At 38.9% G+C, this 27,742-nt stretch overlaps 1 protein-coding gene across 2 annotated transcripts; it reads left to right on the plus strand.

Annotated features, from left to right (window-relative positions):
• LOC117413448 (protein FAM53C-like) lies at positions 1-27,346 on the plus strand. 2 transcript variants are annotated; one of them, XM_058996856.1, is made up of 5 exons: positions 1-70; positions 4,180-4,429; positions 5,335-5,386; positions 9,458-10,299; positions 24,360-27,346. In XM_058996856.1, the coding sequence occupies exons 2-5, from the start codon at positions 4,352-4,354 to the stop codon at positions 24,639-24,641; spliced, it is 1,254 nt and encodes a 417-aa protein (XP_058852839.1). In that variant the 5' UTR covers positions 1-70; positions 4,180-4,351; the 3' UTR covers positions 24,642-27,346. The 2 variants fall into 2 exon arrangements, with proteins under 2 accessions (XP_058852839.1, XP_034764658.2); XM_034908767.2 differs by having other exon boundaries at positions 38-86.
• Positions 27,347-27,742: the final 396 nt, after the last annotated feature.

Below are 27,742 nucleotides of genomic sequence, written 5' to 3' on the forward strand. Positions count from 1 at the left end.
ATTTAAACCACTTGCAAGGCCTGTCGTTGCTTCGTGCTGCTCAGGGTAACTAAGGAGGAACTGCGGGCAGGTAATTGATAATACAGGTGATGTTGAACATAGTAATTGTGGAATACTAATAGGTGCAACTTTTAAGAGTGAACTATTAAATTGATTAATATGAACTATTTCATAAAATTTAAAATGAGAAATTGAATATAATATTTATTCAGACAAATACATACCGCACCATGCAAAACATGGATTATATTTTTTGCATTTACTAATAAAATGTCAGCTCTTTAAACATTTTTTTAGGTCACTTTATAGTAGCAGGTTATGATGATTTACTGTAATACGTTATCTTTCATTATGTTTGACATAGTGTGTTTACAAATAGCACAGTTGTTATCGCTATACCTATGTAAATATTCGATATGTGTTAAAAAAAAAAAAAAAATGCATTGACAGGCATTTGTATTGATTTTGCTGACGCTGCAGAATTTGAAAAGTAGTACCTTTTTTCGTTTAACAAGAATAGCATGAAAAGGGCATAGGGAGCTTGCCTGCCTGCCGAGTGGTTTCTAAGGTAACCGGTGAGTTAACAGACCAGTCCTACGTTTATGCTGTCCGGTATAATTCAACACACCGAAGAAAAGTCCCGCACACGGATGGTCTTGTTTTGCAGATTAGTATCGAATCCAACTTTAGTTAGTGTTTGGTTTTTTTAAAAAAAAATAATAAATAGTATCCGATTTTATTTTGGGTACATTAAGTAACCATTCGTTTTTCATTAAAACATAGAGGCAACGAGAGGTTATTTTGCCTCACAAATTCAGTGTTATTTGGGTAATCCCCCAGGAAATAGATATATATCCCTGAACTATAGCAGCATTTAGGGAATACTAACATTTGCACTGATGCTTAATACTTGTGGGAGAAGATGGCCTCGTGGCAGTAAAAACACATTAAACAGATGCTGCAAATATCTTGCATATTTAGACTTTATTGTTTTATTAAAAACAATTGGCTTTTAATATTATCCCCCCTGTCAAGGTTTCTTTTGTTTAGCTTTGCATACATTATAACGATACTGTATGGATTCACTACACTGCATTTACAGTACACGCTTCAGACCACCTGTTACCATTCTTAAATGGAAAAAACAGAGAACACTGCATTGCCATGTGTTAGGGTTATCAAAGTTCGCACACATAATAGTCAAGTTTATAAGGTTTATGTAGAGTATGTGGCCACTTTGTTTTGTAAATAGAATAGTCCGGTGAATGTAAAGGTTGTAACTGGTTTGTCTCATTGAATTTATAATACAGTACAAAGATAACTCTCAGATTATGTCCTTATGAAGCGTAGATCTGCTTAGTTTTGTTTGAACCTTGGATTTTTGTAAAAGCACATACTTTTATGTTGTGACCTAGAAACTGAATATATATAAATATATATTTTAAATGAAAGAAATGGTATCTTTTGGAATTCTTTATCTGAAAATACCCAGTTCCGCTCCAGTTCCAGCTGTTGCTGGCCAACGAGTTGGATTTCTTTGATTCCTTCAGATCAAGCTGTAGAACAATGTTCTGTTTAATTTGAATAACTGCTGATTTGCCTCAAACCAGTAGTAAGTTATTTGCATAATTAAACATACTTTAATACACACAGAAAAAAACACGGAGATGCAAATTATTTTTGCATAGATTGCATAATCATTTATAAGGTGTTTCTGAATGTGTACTTGTAGTAAATAGTCATGGGTGTTTCATAAGAACAAAACGTGGTGTGTTGGGGATTTCTTTTGTTATCTTTTTTTTATTATTATTTGTTTATTTAGCAGACGCCTTTATCCAAGGCGACTTACAGAGACTAGGGTGTGTGAACTATGCATCAGCTGCAGAGTCACTTACAATTACGTCTCACCCGAAAGACAGAGCACAAGGAGGTTAAGTGACTTGCTCAGGGTCACACAATGAGTCAGCAACTGAGGTGGGATTTGAACCGGGGACCTCCTGGTTACAAGCCTGTTTCTTTAACCAGTGGACCACACAGCCTACAGCCTTTTGTGTTTTATATATCTGTCCAGTGTGGGGAAAATGTTCACAATGTATCTGAACACATTAGCCTGTCAGTCCAAGTGTCTGGTAGTCCTGAGCACTTCTAGAAAATCTTACTTGTTTGGCTTCAGCATTAAAAGCAATATTTAGGTATATGCAATGTGAAGTACAGGACTCCATCAGAGCAGGGACTGGGTTAATGTTTACACCACCAATGCATACTATATTTGTTCATGATCGTGCAAGCTTTTCAATAGAGGAAGCTCAGAACTGATTTCTAAGGGACAGAAAAAAGTCATGGGAGGGGTAAAAGGGAAGTGTAACTTTTTTCAAACCAGCACCATTTGCTGTTCCTTGCCTTGTGACTCCTATAAATAATTACCTTAATGAAAACTAAAGGAAGCATGAGTACAGCTTGGTTTACCAAAGACTTTTCAGAAGTCTGACATTGGCAGTATGCTTTTATTTTACTAGGTCAAATGTGCTTCTAAAAAGTACACACTTGCCTGGCCATTTCGGAAATGCTTTATAATCTATTTTTTTTGTATCCGTATATTTATAACCTATGTAATATTAGTTTGGATTCTCCATTAAAATTGTGCAAAACTTTGCAAATTTGTCCCAGGGTTTGTAGGAAAATGCAATACCAACAAGTATCCCACAAGTGTGTGAAGATTATATTTTACACCCAACACAGCCCAGGGAATCCATTTGCCTTCTCCCTGGCAGATTATCTCTGTCGCACCATTTGGTTTCAAGTTTAGTCCACAGTACCAGTGTCCAGAATACAGAAAAAAGGGTGTGGGGGAGAACATGTGCCTTTTTTATAATCTTTTAAAATTATGCATGGATGCCATTCAGTAAAGTCTTCCATTACAACTTGGTGGGGGTATGCGCATATTGAAACAGAATACAATAAATACAGCCATTGTGGTGTTTTTATGTCCAGAGATGGCAGGAATGTAGTGACCAACAGTTAAAAAATCAACCCTGAATTGGCTTCAGTACACCATTTACTGCCCCCTTTTTGAAGCTGCACAACTCTCCTTTATGTTGGTCTGCAGACAGTCTTGCTTCCTGATATTCCTAACATACTGTAGGCATTTAGGCATAGTAAAGGAGATTTTGGTCAAGGCAGAATTATGATCTGAAAGTGCAGTGTAAACATCTCCTTTGCATGATCTGAAAATCCCTATTTAATTTTGTTACTTGCCTTGCAGGCCTTATCTGTACATATTAATCCTAACTAATTGTGTACTGTACAGAGTAAGGATTCTTTGGCAGCCTCTTTTGATGAAGGCTGTGCAACAGGATTTCAGTGCTTTGGGATATTCCTCAAATCTGACAGCTAGTTAGTTGTGTTTGTGTGAAGACTTCTCTCCTTGTAAAATAATATTCCTATTTAGCTGAAAAGAGTGGGTTGGCTCTTTGTTTGTTTTTTGGGGTTTTGTTGAGTAGAGCCCTTCTGTGGGCAGAAGGCTGTCTTTCCTGTATCTCTTTCCGCTGTACCAGCTGCTGAGATCGCCAGTGTTGCCTCACTGCACAGGAAGCAGCAGAGGTTTGTAATTTTAATAGCAATGGTGTCACGGCTCTCGCAGGAAATCAGAAACCCAGTGGTAATGTCATTCTGCTTGTCAGCACATATTGTGAAGTATTGCATCGTTCACTTCACAAAATGTATCTTTTGTCCTTTTTTCAGCTGTGGTTGTGGGGTTGATGTTCAAAGAGATTAATGTACTAGGCTTGTTTTGCTTTCTTCCATGCAAACCTTGCACCCCCTAAATGCACAACAACAACTTGAGCAATCTTGTTTTTGATTATCATAACTTTTTGCTCTGGTTCCCTTCCAGTCTGCTTTATGGCATAGCGTGTATATTTTAATTGCATTTGGAACCAACGCTAGAGGCATTTATGGATTTCAATGACATGGCAACTGTTATTTAAATGTTTTATTCATAATGTTGGTTAAAATAATGGTATTTACACAGGTAGGTTGGTAGGTCCATTTATGGCAACAATAATGATGATAATAAAAAGGCTTACAGCACAGGTGTTGCATAATAAAATAGAATTATGAATTGAATTTGCTGTGTAGAGCCCATTGGCATGGCTAACATTTTGTTCTTCGTATGTGCAGGCTGTGATGATGGATTAAGCAGATGCCCTACAGCAGTCGCCACAATGAGTGCCTCCCAGTGAAAAGTGGGGCAGGCAGCCTGGCCGAGTGACGGGGCCGTGCCAGTGTCAGGTGGTGGTGGACGCTACAGACGCTTTTTCCTACTGAGCTTGGCAGAGCCCAAGACAGTACCATGGTCACCCTCATCACCGAACAGCTGCAGAAGCAAAGTCTGGACGACCCCAAATGCAGGGCTTTTAATCTCAGCCTGGTAAGATGCAAGCTGACCAAAGTCTGTGAATCGGATTTAAAAGAAAAAAAAACACAAGCGTCTCTATAGGTACAGCATTGCTACAGTATGACGCAAGTAAATAGCAAATCATGGTAGGCAATAGCATTATTACGTTAGAGCTACAATATTAAATCATGACCCAAGTTAACTTTTAGTAGAAGTGCACGTTAACTTTATATACATTGCTATAAGTGTGCATTTTTTTATAATGCTGCACAAAACCTCAGTTTGAACGCTCACATTGAAGTCCTGGAACCGAGGATTGGCGTTCCACCCTTTCTGCATTACATACCCTGGCTCACTCACTCACAAAATGTCACCTTGGCTGACTCAAATTTGCCTCAAAAACTTGTCTCGTTTGATTGGGGACAGTTCAGGCCATATGGCTGGCCATGGGTGTCAATGTTAAACTGTAACAACTGGGATAGTTTCTGCTTTATGCCATCACCAATATTCCTTGAACCCTAAAAAAAAGAGCCTAGTTTCTGACAACCAGTATTGGTCTATACTTGAGTCTGCATGATTCTGTCTAGTTGAGAGAGATCTTGGCATTCTTCTTCTGATCACCTCTGTTTGAACCAGCCTTCATGTTTTTCTTATTAGTCTTCATCTGACTCTGTTCAGATCAGAAAGAAAGAGGTGCCCACACTGACATGCAAAGTAACAATGTTAAGATTAGCCAAGCCCTAATACCATAATAAGTTTTCCCTTACATTCACCCTTTGGACTAAAACTCTGTGTTCTATCCACTTACACGCTTTACAGATTACCAGTATGAGGCATTTGGCAGTAACAGTGACCGCGTTATTGTTTGATTCTAGACAAGTAACTTCTGAAAAGTTACATTGGTATGCATGTAACACAGTTTTTTTTCTTGTCTTTAGTCAGTGCCTGATCATTCCAGCACAGGAGTCTGCTGGAACCCATTTAAACCAGGTAGGGTTATTTCTGTTGCCTTACAATATGTGCTGCGCCAGCTACACACGCCACAATTACAATGATGTGGCTGGAAAGCAAATCAGATAAGGTTTTTCTAGTAAATATTTACATAATTTATGAGTAAACACCCAAATTTACATAGAAAATCAAACCATTCTTGTGCAACACCAGGAGTGTAAATTTATACCGGTCTTCCGGGATGAGGAAAAAGGAAGGTGGGGATGAAAGGGATTTAAGAGGAAACCGTCTGGAGTCGGTGATACTGAATACTGACCTTTTCAAATTGGAACATGCACTCCTATAATGGCCACAACATGCTGTATGCAGTTGTGTGCTCTATACAAGGTGTGCAGTATACTTTGATAGTAGATTTCTATACAGTATACTGTAGTGTTTTTATGGGATAGTTGTGCATTATACACAGGGAGTTCATTATTTTTCAGCACACATGCCGTTTGTGTTCAGGCTGCAGTTAAAAACTTAATTCCTGATTTTGCTTGAGTGTATCCTATCCTATAAGTACTTACCAGGCCCAACCTTGCTTATTTTACTGAGTAAATATGTCTTTTAATCACTGGACCAACACACACATTCTTCCTATTTTTCCAACACAAACAAATATGTTTTAATGTCTTTAGTTACCATATTCAGATGGCTTTCTTCACAGAAGTATGACATTTTTATAATGGGTTTATTCTGTTACATACGGTCATTTGAGTGTCATTGTTGGGGGGGGGGGGGGGGGGATTTTAAAAAATCAATAAATATAAAATGTAGGAAAGGTTACTGCAAGTATGATTCTGCCTCATGGAAGCATAACCGTGGCATTGCATCAATGGAAGCACATCAACTTTAATAAACTGTATTTCGGTGATAGTTACTAGACACTTATTTATAAGGATTGATTTTATAAAATGGCTGAAACAAAAGCATTAAACGTCTAGACATCATTGTTGTCTGATATCTTTGATTTTTCTGAGTTAATTTTTGATACACTGGAGTTCAAAGAACACATTGTATTTCAGGGCTTGATTTAGCACACCAGTTGATACTGAACCTTATTGATGTGTACTCTCTAAGTGTTGTGAAAGTTCATGTGTTGGTAGCTAAACAATAGCTTTTTCCAATAAAAGTTCAACAGGTGTTTGTTTTGTTAATTTAATACCGGTAGTGCAAACAAGATTTCCCATCCACAAGATATAATTATTCTAGTTTAAGTTGTAATTATTTTTAGTTTGTGATGTAAAAGAATTGGGGGGGGGGGGGGGAGGGGATGAACAAACTTTCATCTGATATTCTTTTTACTTTTAAAGATGGTACCGTTTGTCTAGGTAAATGTGGGTTGTTGTGGGTGTCGACAGTTGAGACAGGTGCTGCCTCTAGATTATCATTTCAATTAGGTTCTGTGGAAAGATCAGGTGTTGGAACAGGGTGGCTGCATAAACACTTGCACAACTCTTGCCAGGATGTTTTATACCAGTGCATGGTTAACCCTTGATGGCTGTAACCTTTTGTCGCCAGTGGTTTTTACGCAGGTTTACTCCCCAATTTGGAATGCCCAATTATTGTTTTTATCCCGGTTCACCACTGCAACCCCCCCCGACTCGGGGAAACGGAGGCTGAAACACACGGCCTCCGAAACGTGTTCCTGCCAATCCATAATTTTTTGCACTGTGGATCCACAGCGAAGCCACCAGACCTATAGTGCCAGAGGACAACACAGATCTGAATGGCTCCTCTGCAGACCTGCAGGTGCCCGATCAGCCACAGGGGTTGCTGGTAATCCATTAGCACTGGAACTTTGTGCAAGCAGCTAATTAAACAATGAAAAGTGGGCTTGATTTTATAGTGCCTGAATGGACCAGAAGCCTGTTCAGAAATGGGAAGCAATGACCCAAGTTGTATGAAAGGGAGTTCTATGTTATACGAGCTATAGTAACAAGACTACAGCAAGTATATGAGGTTGTTTTGTGGTTTTTGTACTTATCTGTCATCAGGCTCTGGTAGATAATGCTGCAAACAAGGTGATGTGGCAGCAGCACGGAAAAGCGTTTTATGTAATCGTTTCTTGTTTTTAGTTATGTTTAAGTGAGGGAGATGATGGAAGGGACTGGATCTTGAAGTGGTGGATATTAACCTCATGTTTTGCAGTGCACACCTAACTAGGTGTTCAGTGAACGATCACAATTATTCAATTATACTGTATCTTAATTCACTCTCTTTTAAAGAGCTATATTCTACGATTGCTGGGACTGTATTGATATTTCTTTCACATTTGATTCTTTTTTTGAATGATCACATTCCAGGAGATTAGTAGCTGGTTATCTTGGAATATACAATGTGATATAAATATATAAAATACACACAAATAACACAGGGCAAATAACTAAAGGGTAACTTCTCATGCCTTGCTTATGAACAAGGCCTTGTTTCAAAAAGGATGTTACCATTAAGAATTAATTGCTGGGGATATTAGTGTCTTGGAAAAGGTTCCAGGATTATAATTAAAGTATTAGATTATTAAAAATATGTACATACAAATAGATGAACTCCTGATTCTTTTTAGACAATAACAGCAACCCACCCATCCTCATTGGGGCTTTTTATGTAGAGCTAAGTAAATTAAGTACTATCTGTGATGCATGTCCCACCTGCTTCCTCGCAACAAGGGGATTGCATTTTCAGTTATTCTTTGCACACCTGTCAGTTGAGAGAATGCATTTTTGTGAATGATTCCTTTCCTTAGGCTATTTTATACAGCGAGTTGTTGCTGTTATTGGTTTTGGGTTTTTTTTTTTTTTTTTTAAACACATGCACTTGTATAGAAAAAATGTGTTCCAGTATTCAGTCAAGTTTCATTCTCGGTATCTATAAATTGATGATTGACAGCTTTAGGTTGCTGTTGGACATTCAACAACTCATCTAGCAAATCACTTTTTATGTATTCCAGTGCTGTGCCACAGAGGACGCTTTGACATCAGTCACTTTGTTTCCGACATTCCATTGTAGTGGCTAATCCTGGATCATTTAATTATATATATATATATATATATAATATATATATATATATATATAATTTTATATATAAACATTTTTTTTTTCTTCGCATTATGCAGTCTTCTTTCATTCAAACAAAAATCTCTAAAATTATTTCTTGGTAACCTTAAATATTTGCAGGTAAGATAATTACTCAATAATGTCTTTACTTTCAGCTAAATGCTTTTAAAAATATTGAATCTTTCAGTGTTGTCCAATCAGAGCTACCTGTAAGTATTCCCAGTGTGCAGGTGATTTTAAAATGCAGCATGAACCCAGATTGTTGTAAATCTGAATCTTGGCCATAAAACTAAGCTCTCTTCTCCAAGCCTGCCCCTCCCTGGGACAGCTGAATCGAGGGCCAAGCCATTGGCTGCTAAGTGTTCTCATTACTGTTGCGGTCCCACTGGGGGCAAGCAAGGGTAGTTAGGCTAAAGTTTGCCTTAGAAAACTTGTTAGGAACAACTGTTGTGTTGCCTGAGAGAGCAAGGATTATGCATATAGTAATCTGCTGTAAAAGGGGTGGGACACTTGGTGCAGTGTTTTATAAAATTAAGTCTCAGCCAAGGCTAAGATTCCAACCGTTTTTGTTTGATTAGTTACCAACTTACTGCAGCCTGTGCTAGGTGGTGTATAAAGTGGAGGTGAATTATGTGCATTAAAACTACCCATTGCTTTTAATTTAGACAGAAGGGCATAAAAAAAAGAGATATAAAGGCCCAGAGATTTGCAGTTTAACAAAACCAGTTTGATCAAACTACAGAATGCAACAACAGCAAGTTATAAAATCATTGCCATAAATGTTGTGAAAATTCTAAATTGGAAATCCTATAAGCATAACGATGTGGACCAATTGGCATTTAGCCTTGTTGGGTACTATCCAAATAATTGTTTTGTTCCTTTGGGGAAACTGCAATTATTCCAGTTTGTGGTTCGATATACACCTCCTGGAGTATATATGTTTACACAGATAGAAAGCACATACACAGACATTACTCATTGCTTATTTTCTTTCTTTTTTTTTTTTTCCAGAGAACGGTAGTTGGAGCATATTGAACCCTTCACCCAAGTCCGATCTCCATGACAGCATGGGTTTCAGTGCAGTTAGTCACACAACTGGCTACAGCTTTGGCATCAGCAGCTACAGCAGTAGCAACAACAGCGGGCATTCCCTACAGAGATTCCATGTGCCCAGCACCTCCGTCGCAGACCTGTCTGCTGCCAACCAGGAGAGCTCCAGCACTCCTCCTGCGCCCCCCACTAAACGGCACTGCCGCTCGCTGTCTGTACCCGAGGACCTGTCCCGCTGCAGATCCATCTGGCGCCCCAGTGGCTCCAAAATCTGGACCCCCGTCAAGCGCAGGTGCAACAGTGGCGGGGGCGGTAGCAGCTGCCAGCACCAAGGGGTCCAGCGCCCATCTAGCCTGCGACTCCAAAAGGTCAACAGTGCCTCCCTGCACTCCGTCAAAACCAGCAGCCCAACTTTCTTTAGCCTGGCCCTGTCCCCAGAATCGCCCATCCCCTGGACCTTCTCCCCAAGCAGCGGCTTCGGGGACTACTGCTCCTCCGGGCTTCCACTCCACTCTGATTCAGAACCGTGCTTCTTTCCCTTCCCTCCTTCCTTCTCATCTTGCTCTCAGCGGAGGTTCTCACTGTCGCCTGTCCACATCCAGGAGGCAGCCCATTTCCTTCCCCCATCGGCCAGCAGCACACCCTCCTCCACCCCAGAGCTGGGACGCCGTGCCCCGGGCCTTCTCCCCCGCAGCCAGTCCCAGCCTTGTGACCTCGACCACCGCAAGGCTGGCCTCAAGCGCCGCCGTGACCAGGAGGTGCGATGGAGTCGGCCTGTGCTTGACTTCTTCAAGATGAACCAGGTAAGGAAGCATACAGGGCACTGTTGTGGCTCAGTTTAGACCTTTTAGATTGTATATCTACAAAAAGTTTATGAATGTCTATTTTACACATGTAGATGTAGTTTCGCACATAGATCTGTATCAGCCGCTGTCTGTAATTGCTGTTAGTAATCTCTTCAGGGCTCTTGTTCAGTGTGGGAGCCAATGGCAGTAAGCAGAACTGACATTTTATATGTGGGCAGCTATTTGTAGTTCTGCAAGCCCTCTCAGGGGTTTATGTTAAAGTAAACAAGGGGAGGGCAGGTGGGATCTCTGGAGAGTACACCAGCCATCAGAACTGAACTCATAATAACTGGGACACCAATAAACACGCCTAAAGAAGCTTACAACTCCCTGCATCGTCGTTTACATAACTTCCCCCTCTTCATTCTAAGAGTTAAATAAATGTATGACAGCCGATTTCCTAAAAATAAATATTTATATTGCCTTTTTTAGTCAAAAGTATGGCCTCTGTTTTTATGGCCTATTATAGGACCCATTAAAAACACATCAAACCTCCCACGCGTTCTCCATAACCATACATATATGAAATAGTGATTGACAGATGTTGCATGCTGAGTTTGGATTCTTGAGGCTGCACAGCAACTCTCATTTCTCTAAATGATTCTGATTTGAAATCTATTGCATTCGTCAACCACTAAACGAAAACTCACCTAGAGAAACCTTTTTAAACCAATGAATGTTTGAACCGAACCGGAACTAGGAAGCAGATTTTCTTTGGTTATGTGTGGAAGAGCAATTTCTCAGTGTATTTAACAGAATTATCTGGCTGCATTAGTTCCATACACTTGTATGAATGTTTTCAGTTAAACTGCAGTTTATACTTTAATTTTGTGAAAAGAAACAAGTATTTTGGGTGGTGTTTACTGAATGCACAATTTTATGGCAGCTTTGTTGGAAAAAGTAATTGGGGGGGGGGGGGTGGTTGTGCTGAATTCTCCAGATGGTCACTTTTATATAGATCATCAATCCAGATAGTTTATAAAAACAGTATACTGTATGCACTGCAAGCTTACATAACAAGGTGTGAACGTGTGAGCAATGCAGACAGAAAGCAATTGTCAAGACTCGTCACATTGTCAGCAGACTTTGTTGCACTGCTGTTTTATTTAGTGTTGTATTTCCACCCCAGTCTGTTGTGCAGATGCACTATGTAATGTGACAGTTTCTCTTTCTGTAGTATGATATTTGATGCAGTGAGTATGCCTCTTCAGTCAGTGTGTGTCAGTCTCTCTCTCTCTCTCTCTCTCTCTCTCTCTCTCTCTCTATTATAAATAAAAATATTATTTTTTTTTTTTTTTTTTTACTGAAAGCAAAGAGAGGAAGTGAACTCTCAGCCACCAGGCTGTGAGTTTCCTGTTATTACTTTCTAAATATATCGGAGGCGGTGGGTATGGCGATGACGTGGGAATGGAGCTTTATACAACAGTACGTTAACACTTGCAAGCTTGGTTTAGATCATTGCATCTGAATTTTACCACAAACACTGTGAACGGTAACTTTTATAATATCCTGGTCACCTAAAGTTACGACAGTTTGTACAGGGCTGGACATGCAGACTACAACATTTGTGTGAAATACATGTTCAAGTAGTTTACCACTTTTATACTGTGTGTGATTTTTTTTGTCCATGCAGTGGAAATGTGTTCTTCTAGAAGAATGCATTGCAGTGCGTCACAAGAATGGAAGGCTAGACATGGAGGCAAATATTCTGCATCATCTAATACAATGCTTTTGGGAGGAGTTGATCCTGTGATGGAGTCAGATAGATGTAATGATGCTGGCTGCAAAATGTGAAGTCTGTACTTTTACTCTTGTTCATAATTGTTCCATGGAGAACCAATAATTTATTTATCCTGTAGTGGTTTGTCTAGTTTACAAACAAATATGGAGCCTGTCGGATCTGCAAAAAGTTAAATCCAGTCACTAGAGTCTGCAGATATGCCAAATAAACATGGAAAGGGATTTTTGATTCCATGCATTAATAAAACAAATAGAATTAAAGTTGTATTTGGTAACACACAGATTTGTATCTTGACTTCAGATTTGTTGATTTGTAATTGTTAAAGGAGGCCCTGGCTAGCCTACATTGCTTTTTTTGTTTGTTTGTTTATTTTGATTTAATCAGGAAAGGTTCACCTTTTCGATAACCCTGGCTGTGTGTCAAGTTGATGGGGATTTGAATTCCCCTGCTGTACTATATTAGGTAACCAATAGCCATGGAGTGGGGCCTTGCTCCATTGCTCTGTCTGTATCCTTTCTCTGCAACAAGCTGCCTGCCTCCCAGAACAAAAGACTGGGCTTTCTGTCACATGGCCTTTATTTGGAGAAGGCAGCTGAACTTCTCTAATTTAATGCAACTGTTTTGAATTAGTTCTTGCACAATAGCAAGCTCTCTCACATTGCAGGTCATTTGTGGTAATTGTGAATCGCATAGATCTGATGTTGCATGAATGAAAGGCCTCCGATTTTAACCTTGCACGCCTTTGTGATAGATGAATACAGATTGACAATATCTGTACATGCACAGACACAAACAGGATGCACTTAGCTGCTCTCGTCTGTTGTTCCCAGTGACGGGGACTTTAAAAACTTTAAGAATCAGTCGAGGTGCTGCCTTAATGGCTCTGTAATGTTTGCCATTCTTAAAGACATGGGGAAACATCACATAGCTGGGCCTAATTGTTATATTGGGGGTTGCTCTGCCAGTTTGGAATGGAGCCTTTCACCTGCTGTTGCTTTGATTTCAATGCAGGCTGGTATAATGGTGAAATCCAAGAGCTATTGTAACATGAGATGTGGCTTTGTCCTAAAAAATAATGCCCCAGCAAACTCCCATTGCATCTTGGATTAGCAAGAGCGAGGCAATTGAATTGGGAATGTTACTGAAGTACTCTGGTCCCTGTACAGTACATTACCATTGTGGTGTTAGTACACCAAGAACAGCATTGACAGTATTTTACATGACTTTTATAGTCTCAACCAATTGGAGGTCGCACCCTAACATAAGTCTCTGTTATGACCCTGATTCAGTTCACCTAAGGTTTCATCACAGTGAGTGATTCTCTAGAGTTTAAAAAGTATTGTGACATACTGTACAGACAGACTAGCTCATGCATATGCATGCCTCCACTGTATTTCTATCACAGGGGATAATGAAGGCCACTGAACATGCCAGGCAGCAGACAGTCCACCAAATTAAGCATGCAGCTCTTAATGAAAAGGTGTTTGTGCAGCATTAATGGAGCTGTATTGATTCAAGTCTTATAAAGGAACAGTTTTATAAAAAGGCACTTTTTATTGTGCTGCACAATTTTAATGAAAATATACAGACGTGCTCAAATTTGTTGGTACCCTTACAGCTCATTGAAATAATGCTTCATTCCTCCTGAAAAGTGATGACATTAAAAAACTATTTTATCATGTATATTTGCATGCCTTTGGTATGTCATAGAATAAAGCAAAGAAGCTGTGAAAAGAGATGAATTATTGCTTCTTCTACAAAGATATTCTAAAATGGCCTGGACACATCCCTTAGAAAAGATAATAAATAATTGGATTATAGTGATATTTCAAACTAATTGGTTTCTTTAATTAGTATCACACATGTCTCCAATCTTGTAATCGGTCATTCAGCCTATTTAAATGGAGGAAAGTAGTCACTGTGCTGTTTGGTATCATTGTGTGCACCACACTGAACATGGACCAGAGAAAGCAAAGGAGAGAGTTGTCTGAGGAGATCAGAAAGAAAATAATAGACAAGCATGGTAAAGGTAAAGGCTACAAGACCATCTCCAAGCAGCTTGATGTTCCTGTGACAACAGCTGCAAATATTAAGAAGTTTAAGGTCCATGGAACTGTAGCCAACCTCCCTGTCCGCGGCCGCAAGAGGAACATCGACCCCAGATTGAACAGAAGGATAGTGCGAATGGTAGAAAAAGAACCAAGGATAACTGCCAAAGAGATACAAGCTGAACTCCAAGGTGAAGGTACGTCAGTTTCTGATCGCACCATCCATGGAAGAAGACCCAGGAGGACTCCAGTTTTGACAGAAAAACATAAAAAAGCCAGACTGGAATTTGCTTAAATGCATATTGACAAGCCATAATCCTTCTGGGAGAATGTCTTTTGGACATAGGAGTCAAAACTGGAGCTTTTTGGCAAGTCACATCAGCTCTATGTTCACAGACGAAAAAATAAAGCTTTCAAAGAAAAGAACACCATACCTACAGTGAAACATGGAGGAGGCTCGGTTATGTTTTGGGGCTGCTTTGCTGCGCCTGGCACAGGGTGCCTTGAATCTGTGCAGGGCACAATGAAATCTCAAGACTATATCAAGGCATTCTGGAGCAAAACATACTGCCCAGTCTCGGTCGTAGGTCATGGGTCCTCCAACAGGATAATGACCCAAAACACACGGCTAAAAGCACCCAAGAATGGATAAGAACAAAACATTGGACTATTCTGAAGTGGCCTTCTATGAGTCCTGATCTGAATCCTATTGAACATCTATGGAAAGAGCTGAAACTTGCAGTCTGGAGAAGGCACCCATCAAACCTGAGGCAGCTGGAGCAGTTTGCTCAGGAAGAGTGGGCCAAACTACCTGTTAACAGGTGCAGAAGTTTCATTGAGAGCTACAGAAAACGTTTGATTGCAGTGATTGCCTCTAAAGGTTGTGCAACAAAATATTAGGTTAGCGGTCCCATCATTTTTGTCCATGCCACTTTCATTTGTTTTATTATTTACAGTATTATGTTGAATAAAAAATCAAAAGCAAAGTCTGATTTCTATTAAATATGGAATAAACAATGGTGGATGCCAATTACTTTTGTCAGTTTCAAGTTATTTCAGAGAAAATTGTGCATTCTTCGTTTTTTGTGGAGGGGTACCAACAAATTTGAGCACGTCTGTATTTTTAAAAAACAACCAATTCACAAGCCCCTGGTCCTCCAGTTTTTAAATACCTTTTTTGTCAGAATCGGGAGATTTTTTTTTTTTTTTTTTGTGCACTACAACACCCCAATTACAGCCCCTCTCTGCCCCGAGGTAGTGAGAGTCCGTTCTGTTTAGCCGCAGAGCATCTCTTTTGTTTGGTTCAAGCATTCCAGTTCCCTGCTACAACTGGCAGTCGATCCTGAATGCCAAGGCTTTGGATTGAGAGCGGGGGGCTCTGGTTAAACACTGCCAGCTTTCACAGAAGGTAGGGGGAGAAAAAATGATGATTTTAAATGGCTGGTGGAGATGGATACAGAAGACTTCTACTCCTGTGTGTGTTATGTGGTTTTTTTTTTTTAATCGGTCTGCCATTAATACAACCATGAAGTTTAATTTAGTTGTACTGCAATTGAATGCTAACAGATTACAACAAAAGTTGTTGCATTTCAATTTAAGCACATGATTAATAACTGTCTTCATTAGGTTGGGGTTTTGTAATGTGGTATGATGCATATTTGAAACCAGTGGTCCTCATAACTGCTTTAGTGTGGTCACAAAACATGCTACTAATACGTGCTAGTTCAGTTGTATACAGTAAATAAATGAATGCACAAAAAGAAAACAAGAATGTGCTATCACAAAAGTGTTTTAATTGCATTTACATTTGCAGAAAAGTTCCAAGTTTTTGGAGTTTTTTCAATACCTGACGCTCTTAATTTTTTAGAATTTATTTTGAGCTTTTGTAGCTTCTGTTTTTATTTGGTTTTAGAAGCCATTAGTTTTTTTTAAACATGGGCTGGAGCAGCCACAGTTTCCCCCACTGTTGCATCTACCGTTTTCAATGCCACATTCTGGTTAAGCAGTGTGTGCATTGGCTTAACTGTTGTGCAAGCTTGCATAGTCATCCCCCATGGAGAACCTCCAATCCTCATTTATAGCAAACATTTAATCCTAGGAAATGCTCGGCATAATCACTTTGAAGTGTTGCTCATTTAACAGAATAGGCTAAATGTTTAGCAGCAACACTAAAATAAGAAATTCACATAGAAGTTTTGTGCTATTTTAGAGATTTCAATTTTGAAGTTGCATGCTCATTGTTAAGTAAAAACTAAGTTTAAAGTCTCAATACATTGTTATTCTTTCTAAATTGTCTATTTGAATAATACATTAGTATGCATGATAAAATGACACTTCAGCTTATTTCTCACTGTGGTACTAAATACAGTTTGGTTTTTCAGGTTTAAACTTTCATTTTGGTTTTACTGAACGCTGTTTGGACGTCAAACAGCTGATAAAAAAACAAAAAAAAAACACTATCATAACTTTCAAAATGTTATAATGGCAGAATTAGTCCTGGGACAAATCTACACAGCTACCGTATATTACAGAAAGCCCACATTGTATATTAAATAGAAAAACAACATTATAAATATATGTAATTTTATTTACCTTTTTCTATTTTTTCAATGGGTCTGTGACTATTTATTTTATTTCTCTCTCTCTCTCTCTCTCTCTCTCTCTCTCTCTCTCTCTCTCTCTCATATATTTATATATATATATATGAATCTATCAAACATTGTAATAATAAAGAGGGAGGGAGGATGGGTGGTTGCAGTGTGAGAAGACCTTGACCTCCTTGCCCCGTGCCACCCAATCTCTATCCAGGGCATCTGCTCCCCTGTTCACCAGTCTGCTAGGCTAGTGACCCCGTCCCGCTGCGCTGTCGTGCTGATTTCAAAGAGTTCTAAGGACCTCTTCAAAGCACAATGCCAGCCTCTATGGAGTTTGAAGTGCAAATTATTCTATTCGGCATTCTCTGGCTATTAGCAGTGTCACTATGCTGTGCAGACTGCTGTAGGGAAACAAACATCGCCTCTTGGTATAGAAAAGATAGGCATGCTTTATTGTGTGTGCTGTTTTTTTTTTTTAAATCGGTTTAGGTTAAATTTAGATCTGGGTGGAGGCTCGGTATAGTCCTTTCTTCCTGGGACTCCCGTACCCAGTTCACATATTATGTGGTCCTTGAATTCTCCTGGCTCACAATCTAAAGCTTTATAGACCAGTTCAACTGGGGTATGCAATATTATGTGTGTGAGTAAAAAAGAAAATACTGAATACCTACCTATTGTTGCTGTCCGCTTATAACTTGTTATGGCTTGCAATTCTTGGTTTTGTACTTGTGCCTGTTATGCAGGTCTCCGTTGTGTTTTACATGGATTTAGGGAAATGCTTCCTATCATAAGAGATGCTGGTTGAACTTGAAAGAAATCCCACACACTCTCCAAAGGGTTGTCGGCACGCAGAAGGTCAAACCTGCACTGTGGGCAAATCCAAAAATACACCCGACTTCACTCAAATTACTCTCCAGAAACGTTTGTTTTTGTTAACTAGTACAGCTACTTGTCTATTTAACACTGATCTATGTTGCTTTTCAGGATGACACCATGTCTTATTTCTATAGAATTGCAAGATAATAATTTGGACTGCTTTTTATTTTGGGGTTTTCTAACACGATATCCAGTTTTGACATGTGGGAGAAGTGTATGAGAGTGTGGTAAGCCTTGCAACGGATGTCCTGGGTGGTACTGGCACTCTTTAAAATATATACTGTGCATCTGTGGCTAGCAACTATATCTGATAAAAGAAAATGGTGTTTTCAGACTTGGGCGTATGTCACAATGATGATATTCTTGTATCCTAGGACTACTTTTACATTGTTAGATCTTTCCACTTGAAACACCAAACAAGAATGTGCATGTTGTACAGTATAAGATATTGGATATTACAATGCATTCCTCTTGTTACACTCGGACCTAACTATCTGCTTTTGTATATACGCTCATGTAGTAGTCGGATTATATAGCTACAATTTAAACTATATGGTAAGTGCAATGTATGTAAAATACAGTATATAAACAAATTAAATATCTGAATTTCCATTTCATGTTCTATAAGATTCTTCCACAATATGGCCACAATTGTTTTAAAAGTCTGAAATCTTTTAATGATGGATACTTTTTTATTTCTGCTGAACTCTTGTGTTTCTCTTCCCCACCACCCCCAAGTGATCACTGTCCTACAGTATGCAATGCTGTACACCAATTAGTTACTCTGCTCTGTACCTATTAATTAAATCCTGTTTCTGTTAAAAAGGCACTCGCAGTCATTTCCTGCATGAAATTTCACAACTCCTTTTCCAGCTTATAAAGCCACATTTGTCTTCCTCCTGAAGTTATCTGCACTACGCAGCCTTATAGGGAGTTCTTAGCACTCATAGTGAACGGTCACACAGCCTCTTATTGGCCAGACTTTGCTAGCAGGAATATAGGGTAGAAGCTAGTGTTCCAAAACAAGGAGTAAGTGTAGTCTGAACACTACACAGAATATATGTTATTGCAGTGCAATGTGTTTCAACTTATTTCTAAATCTCACAGTGATAATTTACCCATTAACCTCCAGACATTTAAGTAGTTCTTTGTTCCAGTGACAAGCAGCAATGATAAAATGCCATCAATCTCTTAGCCAGCTCCATCTCCCTTTTAGATTCTGTACAGAATAGTGGTGTCATAGTCAGTGATTTTAAAGGGACTAGTGTGCTGTATCTGAAACAGGCAATTTATGATGCTGGGGGGAAACGTTGGAGAAATGTGTAGGAAATGGATGGTTCCTGAAGTAAAGTAGTCAAGTGTTCTACAGGAGACCACAAAGTGCTCTTCATAAAAAGTCAAAAGGGATTTGAATAAAGGAGTATTCCGTTTTCGTCAGGAAAGCACACCGACTATAACTTCTCTGTTGAGTCAGCAGTATTGGTGTCGCTGCTATTTCCTATGTGTTAACTGTATCTGTCGTTTTTGGGACTTGGATGTCAGAGCCCATGACTATCACTTGTGAGAGCAATGCAACAAAGCCTGCGGTCGCGCAGAGAGCTGAATTGCAGTAGCCACAGATCTGAGTTGTGTGGGTTTGACGTTGCATGCCCTGTTCAGCTCGTGCCTCGTGTCACAGAAACCGAAACAAGAGGCGGTACCTGCACTGTAACAAAATCTGCAGTTGGCCTGTTCTGAGGTAGACTCAAGTACCTTCAACCCGAATGACATGATGAGTTCGTGCAATATGCAGACACCATCAAGGTCCGCATATTGTTTGACTCTTTGTGATAATATTAATTAAGGCTGTCGCTGCTTTGCTTTTAATGCATACACCCCACCCCCACTGCTCATTCCAAAACCATCGCCCACTTTACAACCAGCAGGGAAGCGATCGAAGTTGCAGGCTATGCCTGCTCCAGCCCAGTGTGTGACAGGGTTTATATTAGTTAACTTTGAACTCTCTTTGTTTTGAAGCTCTGAGAGTTAATCTTATCAACACGGCTTGGTTTGCATCGGATGAGTGTGTGTTAAATTCTTTATACTGGATGCATGTCCATGTTTCAAACACAGGCATACTAAAATGGTATAGGTAAGCAGTTCTAGCAAGGCTGTGTGCATGACATGTGGTTGATTAGAGAATCCAGATAGCAGTTAGTTTGCATATGTTTTGCATACAGCTGCTAAAAAGCTTAGATTGCATTGATGCCGTTAAACTTAATCCCAGGTTTTGGGCTTTTTTTGTTTGTTTTTGTGATGGTGTATAAATCCAATAGTGTACTATAGTGTTTTATTCAAGGTACAGAAAGCTGCTTACCTTTCAACTTCATCAGTAACCAAAGGTCATTCTTCTGGGACTCGTTTGTAATGAACGCATTGATGTTAAAACAAGATTTGTATAAAATGTCTTTCAGTGTAAAATCGAAATCCTCTTTTATAAATGCATTTTTCCCCAGAATTTGAACTATTACACTAAATGCAACCTGATGATTGTGTCATGTCATGATATTTAATCCCAATTCTAATGTGTAATGTATCGCATGCAATTATTATCTAACCAGTTTCTACAATATGCTCTTATTTTCTTATCGTATACAAACATGTGAATCACAACGCTGCAGGCAATATGCTAGACATTAGAACCAAAGCTCTTGGTTCAATACAGTGAAAGTCTCAAACAAGCAAGTAGTCAAGTGGAAGTTTGGTCAGACGTGGGGTTTCTGACTCGCTAGAGTTTGTCTGTGTCACTGGTGAGTTTTGCTGTTTTTTGAAGAATACCAGGCTATAGGACAATATCAAATATTGTACACTAAAGCCCACAAAACCACAGACAATCTTAGGTTTTATTTTGAATGGAAATGTTAGGTATGTGGATAAAAACAAAAGGCTGTAATTGTATAAGCAATTTTGCTAAACTTCCTTTATTACTCAATAAAATGTTAATGGCAGACAAAGGGATTGGTTTTCTGGTGCTTCAGTGGAATGTCACCTCTATGGAAGAACACAGAGGAATCCGCCCCAGCAGCTTTTAGAGGATCTGTTTGAATTCTATGTCTGGATTTCTGGTTGTGTGGCTGTGAGTCAATTCTAACGTTTAATGAACACTTCTCTACACAATTACAGTATAAGGTGTTTTGTGCATGGGTGCGTTTAACACACAGACATACCCAACTATAAAAAGCATTCTCATTTATTGAAACATTGCATCAAGCAAAGATGATTGTGGCCTATAATTTAAATACCTAGTCAGGATATTTTCTGTGTGTTTGCCCCACATTAAATTCTATTTAATACTTTAATAATAATCATTATTAGAATAGGAAGTTAGTCACTCTATGTACTTTTTTTTTTTCTAGCTGCACATCTGTTCTCCCATTCTACACACTTTATCTATCTTTGGCGATCCCGCTTCACCCCACAGTGACCCCTGCTGGGTAGGAGGCCAGTTTAGCCACAGACTGTCTGATGTCCTGCTCAGCAACCTGTAGGACTAGTGAGCAAAGGATCTGAGAATTTCCTACCTATAGGAGCTGATCGATTAGACCCACCCTGCCATCACAGATGAGATTTGTGAACACTACTCATCTGGTCTGGTTCCAGTTATAGGACTACAGTCTGTACTAAAATATCTATCTTGTCTTTCTGATAGCAACATTCAGCCTAGACTGTGGTTTATTATAGGCGTACCTCTTGTAGATATGAGTTAGTAAGCGGATTGTGATGTGGATTTTGGATTCAGTTAGACAGCTTGGTTAGTCAGTGATAGATTTGCTCAGCTTTTGCTCCTGTGCAAGTTATTATTTTTTTTTATGTATTAATTCATGTTAATTTGTTTAAACTAGAACATCAGTAACATTTACATTTCATCGCTTATTAGTTTTATCTTCTGCTTGTGTGTATTTTCGAAAGTATATAAATGCGCGGCAGCATAGTTCGTGACTCCTGTTTTAAATCCTGTACTGCTAGCTCTCCAGAACAATGCATTTCATTTCACTCCTGCAGATGTTTGATCGTAGTAGACCGTGAAAACAAAAACTGATATCTGAAAGAGGTGAATGCAGGACCAACTGCATTGCACTAACAAACCGGTTTTGTGTTACTTATTCCTGACTGTGTGCATTGCAATATGAAAACTGGAGGCCTGGGCCAGTGGTTCCCAGGTTCAATCCATATTTTTGTTTCAAGACTGATGATGCATACAGAAGAATTATCCTAGATAATCTTAACACTGAGTGGTTGAGCACCGTGCAGCATTAAAACTGCATTTGCATGGGGGGATGGTGGTGTTCAAAATACATTTAATGTAGACAAAAGGCTTTAAATTGAGAAGAGGTTGATTTTCAGGCTGAATTCTCCACTCTGTCAGTATCATAACTCATTGAGTCCTTCCCAGCAGGGCCAGTCAATGGGTTTCCTCAGCCCCACACATCCCCTGCCCGCTTCTTTGTCTTCTGTTGTGACAGATAACTCGAGCTCTCTGAGGTAAGTGCTTTCCACAGCAGCCGGGGACAATGGAGATGTAGAACATTTAAAATGCAAACCTTCTCTTTTAAGAGGGCATCTCCAAATTACAGAGCTGTGTACATTTTCTCATTTCAAAGGGCCTCAATAACAAGGCTCCTTTTGAGTTTTCGTTCAGGAAACCAGCTGTCCTAGTAGAGACATACTGTAACTAGTTTCGGCCAAGATCACATATCAACTTAACCGACATTGTCAATTTGTTTTATAAGTACAGGGTTTGAAAATGCTGTATTCATATTTATAAGACTACTCTTTTTGGAATAGCCGTTTTGGTAGCATTAACCATACTGTACAATGGCAACTACCACGGTGATGCCCTCTAATCTTCTATTGCCTAGTTGTATAAAATGTTTTAGTTTTTATAGTCTTTGGCTGTTGGCTTTAGGTAGTACTTCTTGTTCTTTATAGTGTAATGGTGTGTGGAATAGTGCCCTTGTTCTGTCACCCCTTTTGATTTTGTCTTAATTGAGCACAGGTAGGCAGGGATTGCAAAGGATTTACAGCTTCCGGGGCTTGGTTCTTCAGAGAATGCAACCATTTATTACCTTAGCTCTCATTAAATTATTGGGGATGGTTCTTTTTCTGTTGGGACATGGAATAAACCATTTGTTTGTGTTGACTTTTTTTCTACAAAGTGGGCAATTTTTATATATAGGATAAGCAAAATCAGCTCCACTATACGCAAGCAAATCTTACTCCAGTCTTGAATACTGGCACGTTTGCCAGCATAATACACTATATATACCTTTGTGTGTGGGTTTAAACAGCTTGCAGCTTTTGTAAGGTGCTTGCATTGTATTAATAGTGCGGCTCATGCTGCTGCTAGGCTTCTGCAGTTTTTGTCTGGTAGTCTCCCCTGATGTTAACCCCATACGATGAGCCTATAAGATAAATGCATCGGACTTGGTAGTGCATTTCTGCCCTCTTCAGCGAGATTGTTCTGGGGCTACTAGTTTGGTCAGGTGGAAAAAGAAACAATCCTTGGATCAAATTGCTGAGTAACACTGCACCAGCAGAAATACTACAAACTGAGGTGTATTGAACTTACAGTACATAAAGATGTACAAATAATAAAATACTTGAATGCACCCTCAGGGATGGCTATTCTTTTGAATGCAGATTTGAGTTTTATAGCCAAGCTTCTTTAACTGTTCAACCCTGTAACCACCTGTGTACTAACGTTTTCATTGGGGTTCACACAAACCAGTAAGGATTGCCCTCTGGTATATTAAGGCAACTATGGGGAGGGCCGAAAGTGCTTTATTGGTTCCCTTAACACTACAACCACCACGGCAGTCATTTTGACGCTTTTCACTTTTTTAAATTAAAATGTACTCTGCGTGTGTGAGATACACGGTTGTCTGTTCTTGACTTTTCCTAAATACATATTACCCTGATGGCGTTTGAAAGGCAGGATTGCAAAAATGAAAAAGTTTTATAATCCCCTCTACCTAGAACTATCAGGGCAGTCATTTTGACTGCCTTTTACAATACATGGTTTTATTTTGAATATAACCTACAATATTCTATTTTTTTTATATACAAGCCTGTTAGCTCTGCTGGACCTGGCAGCCATCAATTCTTTCATTTTGAACAAGGAATGCACCAGGGAAAATATCAGTAGGAAAGATTTCATCTTGAAAATAACCACAGCGCTTCGGCAGAAACATTAAAATCAGAAAACTGCAAAGCAGCAGCTCAACCTGGTTTTTGTGCTACACTGAGTGACACACACACAAGAGAAAACATATGTTACTTTTGTTTTTACAGTTTTGTATGTACATATATCTGTTTACACACTAGTTTCTTTTGAAATGCTTATTTTGTTCATTTTTTGAAGTAGTGCTTTTTATATGTGGTAGGTTAAAGAAACCCTTTTATGTTTTAATTGTTAATTTTAAATATGGTGTTTCAGCTGTGCAGATGTTTCATATGATGTTCTTGAATAAAACTTGTATCCGATAGTTTTGTCTTTCATTTTAATATTGATGTTGTTTAAAATGTAACAGTCATAATGACTGCTGGCGGTGGTTTTAGGTATGAGTATAACCGTGGCGGATCTAGTCTTAAACCAATTACTTTGGAAATCCTCAATTTTGGATTAATCAGAATAATGTGTTTTAAAATGACCTGTATGAAACTTGAATTAGTTTATTTATTCTTAACCATTTTTTTTCCCCCTTCCTTTTCGTTTTTCAGACACGGAATTGTACCACCCCAATTTATTTAGAAATCGAGCGAGAGAGTTGCAGTGACCCTCGGAAGTTTGCTTCCTGTGAGGATCCCTTTGCTGACCTGGTGACAGAAGACATGTGTCCGGAGGTCCTAACAACTGTGCAGTACTGTCCTAGCAGTGGTGCCATTGGGACTCTGAGCGAGAGTGAAGAGGAGGAGGAGTCAAAGAACGAGGCCGAGGAAGAACAGACCATCTTTCAGAGAGACTGCACAGAACTGGATTTAAATCTTATTGAGGAAAACTGAACGCTCAGAGTACTCTCGGGAAAACAAAACAAAGTGGACTGACTAGGCCACAAGCCTAGGTCTCAAATTGGTGGTGGGGGTGGTGCTGTGTTTTCATAAATACCAATGCAGGTAGCCATCAATACTGACCCAGTGGCTGAAAAACATTCCATGGCTTGGCCTTCTGTATCTCACATTCTTTGTTTTTCACAGCACTCTCTCTTTAAAATAATTTAATTAAATTGTTTGAGAAGAGGAGAATTAGAAGTTTTCTTTTTATAATTATTTTTTTTATCATTTAATTGAAGTACAAAAACGCAACATTCAATTGAAGTTTGTTGAAAATGGCATGAAAGTAATCTGTCTGTTTTTGGTCTAATCTTTAATGTGGAATCTAACACACTCGGAACCCCCTTTTAAAGAAGACTTGCCAATGGCTTGGATTGGATTTTGTTCAGTTCTATTTATGTTATGAAATATATAATTATTTTTTTAATAACTATCAAGCACAGGAACTACTTTCATATCTTCAGTCAAAATCGGAAGCGTTTGAGAGAACGTTATCTCAGAATGTGGTATGGAAGCAACAGAGCTTTTGTAATTGTTTTAGCTGCCACTGCTTCTCTTGTGTATAAAATTAACAAACCTACAGAGCTGCTCCCAAGCTTTTCTGGCCAGTGATATTCTTAGTATGGTTTTGAGCAGAGCAGCGAGCCTCCTCTTTAGAGTTCAATGTTTTGGAGTCTCTTATTTCAATGCTTTTTAACATCATGTTGAGTATCTCTTTATGAATATATTGTGGAGAATATTTAGTGTTTTTTTTGTTTTTTTTAAATGTAAATTTACTTTTAAATGGTGTTAATTACACTTGGGTAAGTCACATTTAAGAGTTAGAACCAAACTGCCTGTTTTGAAGAATCAGGACCTCGGTCACAAGCAATCTTGGTCCCAAACCTCAAGATAGAAACAGTAATCTTAAGTGACTATGTTTAACACAACTCGGAGGTTGTGTTTAGTGGGTTAAAAAGATGGCTTATCAAAATAGAGGCTCCCACATTTTAAAGGAGGAAACGATGAATCGCCTTGCCTCTACGCTGCTGCTGAGCGGTGACACCTTGTAATCTATTAAAAAGCTAGGATTGTGGTTCTTGAAAGATGTACTCAATATGTAACACTGTTATAAACTAACTAAAACACATGTACTATCGTGATTGAAGAATTAAGTGTTGGTATGTACAAAGGGCGTCCAGATCAGTCTTAATTGTAGTAATTTGCAATTGAAGGCTGTGCGCCCAATTTCCTATGCCCTTAACAGTTACAGAAAAAAAAAGTGTGTGTAGAGCAGGTAAACGAGATGTGCAGAGTACAGTGTGGGCAGGGAGATGGAAAAAGATACATTTTGAATGTAAAAATGTTCGTTTTGAGAACATTTCAGGAAGGCATCTGTGCCAGTACACTAGTGTAAGCTCCTTTGTATTTCTATATAGCTCAGGTTACAGTCTTTTAAGCAGGTGGGGATATTCCTTCACCGTTCTGCAGAGACTACAGTTGTTAAGGAAAGTTTTTGCAGGTTTTAATTTTAGATATGAACTTTATAGTACTGACCTGGGATTTATGAACTTTATGACTTGCAGAAAGTCATGTCTTATGATTTGGGTTCAGCAGTGTAACAACTTGTATTGGTTAACTTTCCTCTTTTGCAATGGCTAAAACACGTGTGTGGTTCTAGTGAGCGGCTCTGCACAAGAATGGAATAATTCGGGTGCTAACACTCTAGCACAGACTCATTCTATGGAATTTTGCAAACCCTTGGTTGTTAAAGCTACATTTTTAATGCTGGTTTTGGTTTGTAACATTGCCTTGAGAAAAGGCCTCTGCTGTAGAAGGTCTTGTTTTTCAGTTAAACTTTAAAGAGGTTTGATTATTTCATGCTCTTAAATCTAATCATGGAACCAGTCTACATTCCAACCCAGTTGCCTTAGGTGTACCAGGTTAAAAAGTTCATGGAAACATTACTGGCTTTTTTAAAAAAAAAAAAAAAAAAAAAAAAAAAAAAAAGCCAGAGATTCTCCAACGCTGAATATCCTGTTTAGGAAAGTGTAATGCAGATGTGATTTAGGAGGGACTCTGTGTGTGTGTAACTTTCTTGGCGTATTTGAACATAATGTTTCTGTAGCACTGCCTATTGCATTAAGTGTCGCAATGATTTGTAAACAAAAAACAATCTATCTGTGTTAAAGTGATTTTACAGGTTTAAAATGTACAATGTATCGTATCCAGGGCAAATTGAACGGAGGTGGGTGTTGATCAACAAAGATAACTGCGAGTCTGTGCTCTGCAAACAGGATGACCGCGTAATCTGGTCTAGTGGCATCTGTCATTAGAATATCTGCTGAAGCCTTAAGGAAACACCTGTGTAGCCACTAGAATTATTGCTAACTTCTTGCGAATTAAAACATTCATGCACTGTGTTGAAAAAATATATATAAAATAAACATAAAGCTGCAGTTTCATTCTGAAGGGCACAACTTATTATACAGTGGCCATTTGTTTAATTTTTTTTTTTGTGTGCGTGTAAATCCAGTTTGGAGGATTTAAAAGAGGACTGTTGGTCCGTCTTTTAGAAATGTTGTTTTTTTTATTTTATGTGTGAAGATGGCAACATTCCTCTCTAACACAATTTGTGTATAAATAAAGTTTATTGGAGAATAATTTTACAAGAAAAATGTGTTTCTGGACTTTTTCTAAAAAAGAATAATTTTATGTTGTAAGAATCGTCTCAGTTTTTCTACCAAAGGCTACAGGAATACTAGGTGCTTTTGAAGCGACTGGGTCTGGTAGTATAAATCTCAAATAAACAATTGTTTTTGGTCAAACAGTAGCAGTAGATTTACTGGTTGTCAGTCGGAGGTTCACAACCCTATAACACAGATTTCCATGGTACAAAGAACTATACCAAAACTGCTGCCTGGACCCCCTACTGCAGAGGGAGGCATCCCTGCTGTCTTGACTCTTTTTCTAAATGCATAAACAATCTACTTTCACAGGCAGCACAGCACCAGCATAGCTCAGATCAGTCTCATAGCTGAATATTTTCTTTTATGAGTCTGCACAGCTGAACT

Source organism: Acipenser ruthenus, chromosome 23, assembly GCF_902713425.1.
Source record: "Acipenser ruthenus chromosome 23, fAciRut3.2 maternal haplotype, whole genome shotgun sequence".
Lineage (NCBI taxonomy): Eukaryota > Metazoa > Chordata > Actinopteri > Acipenseriformes > Acipenseridae > Acipenser > Acipenser ruthenus.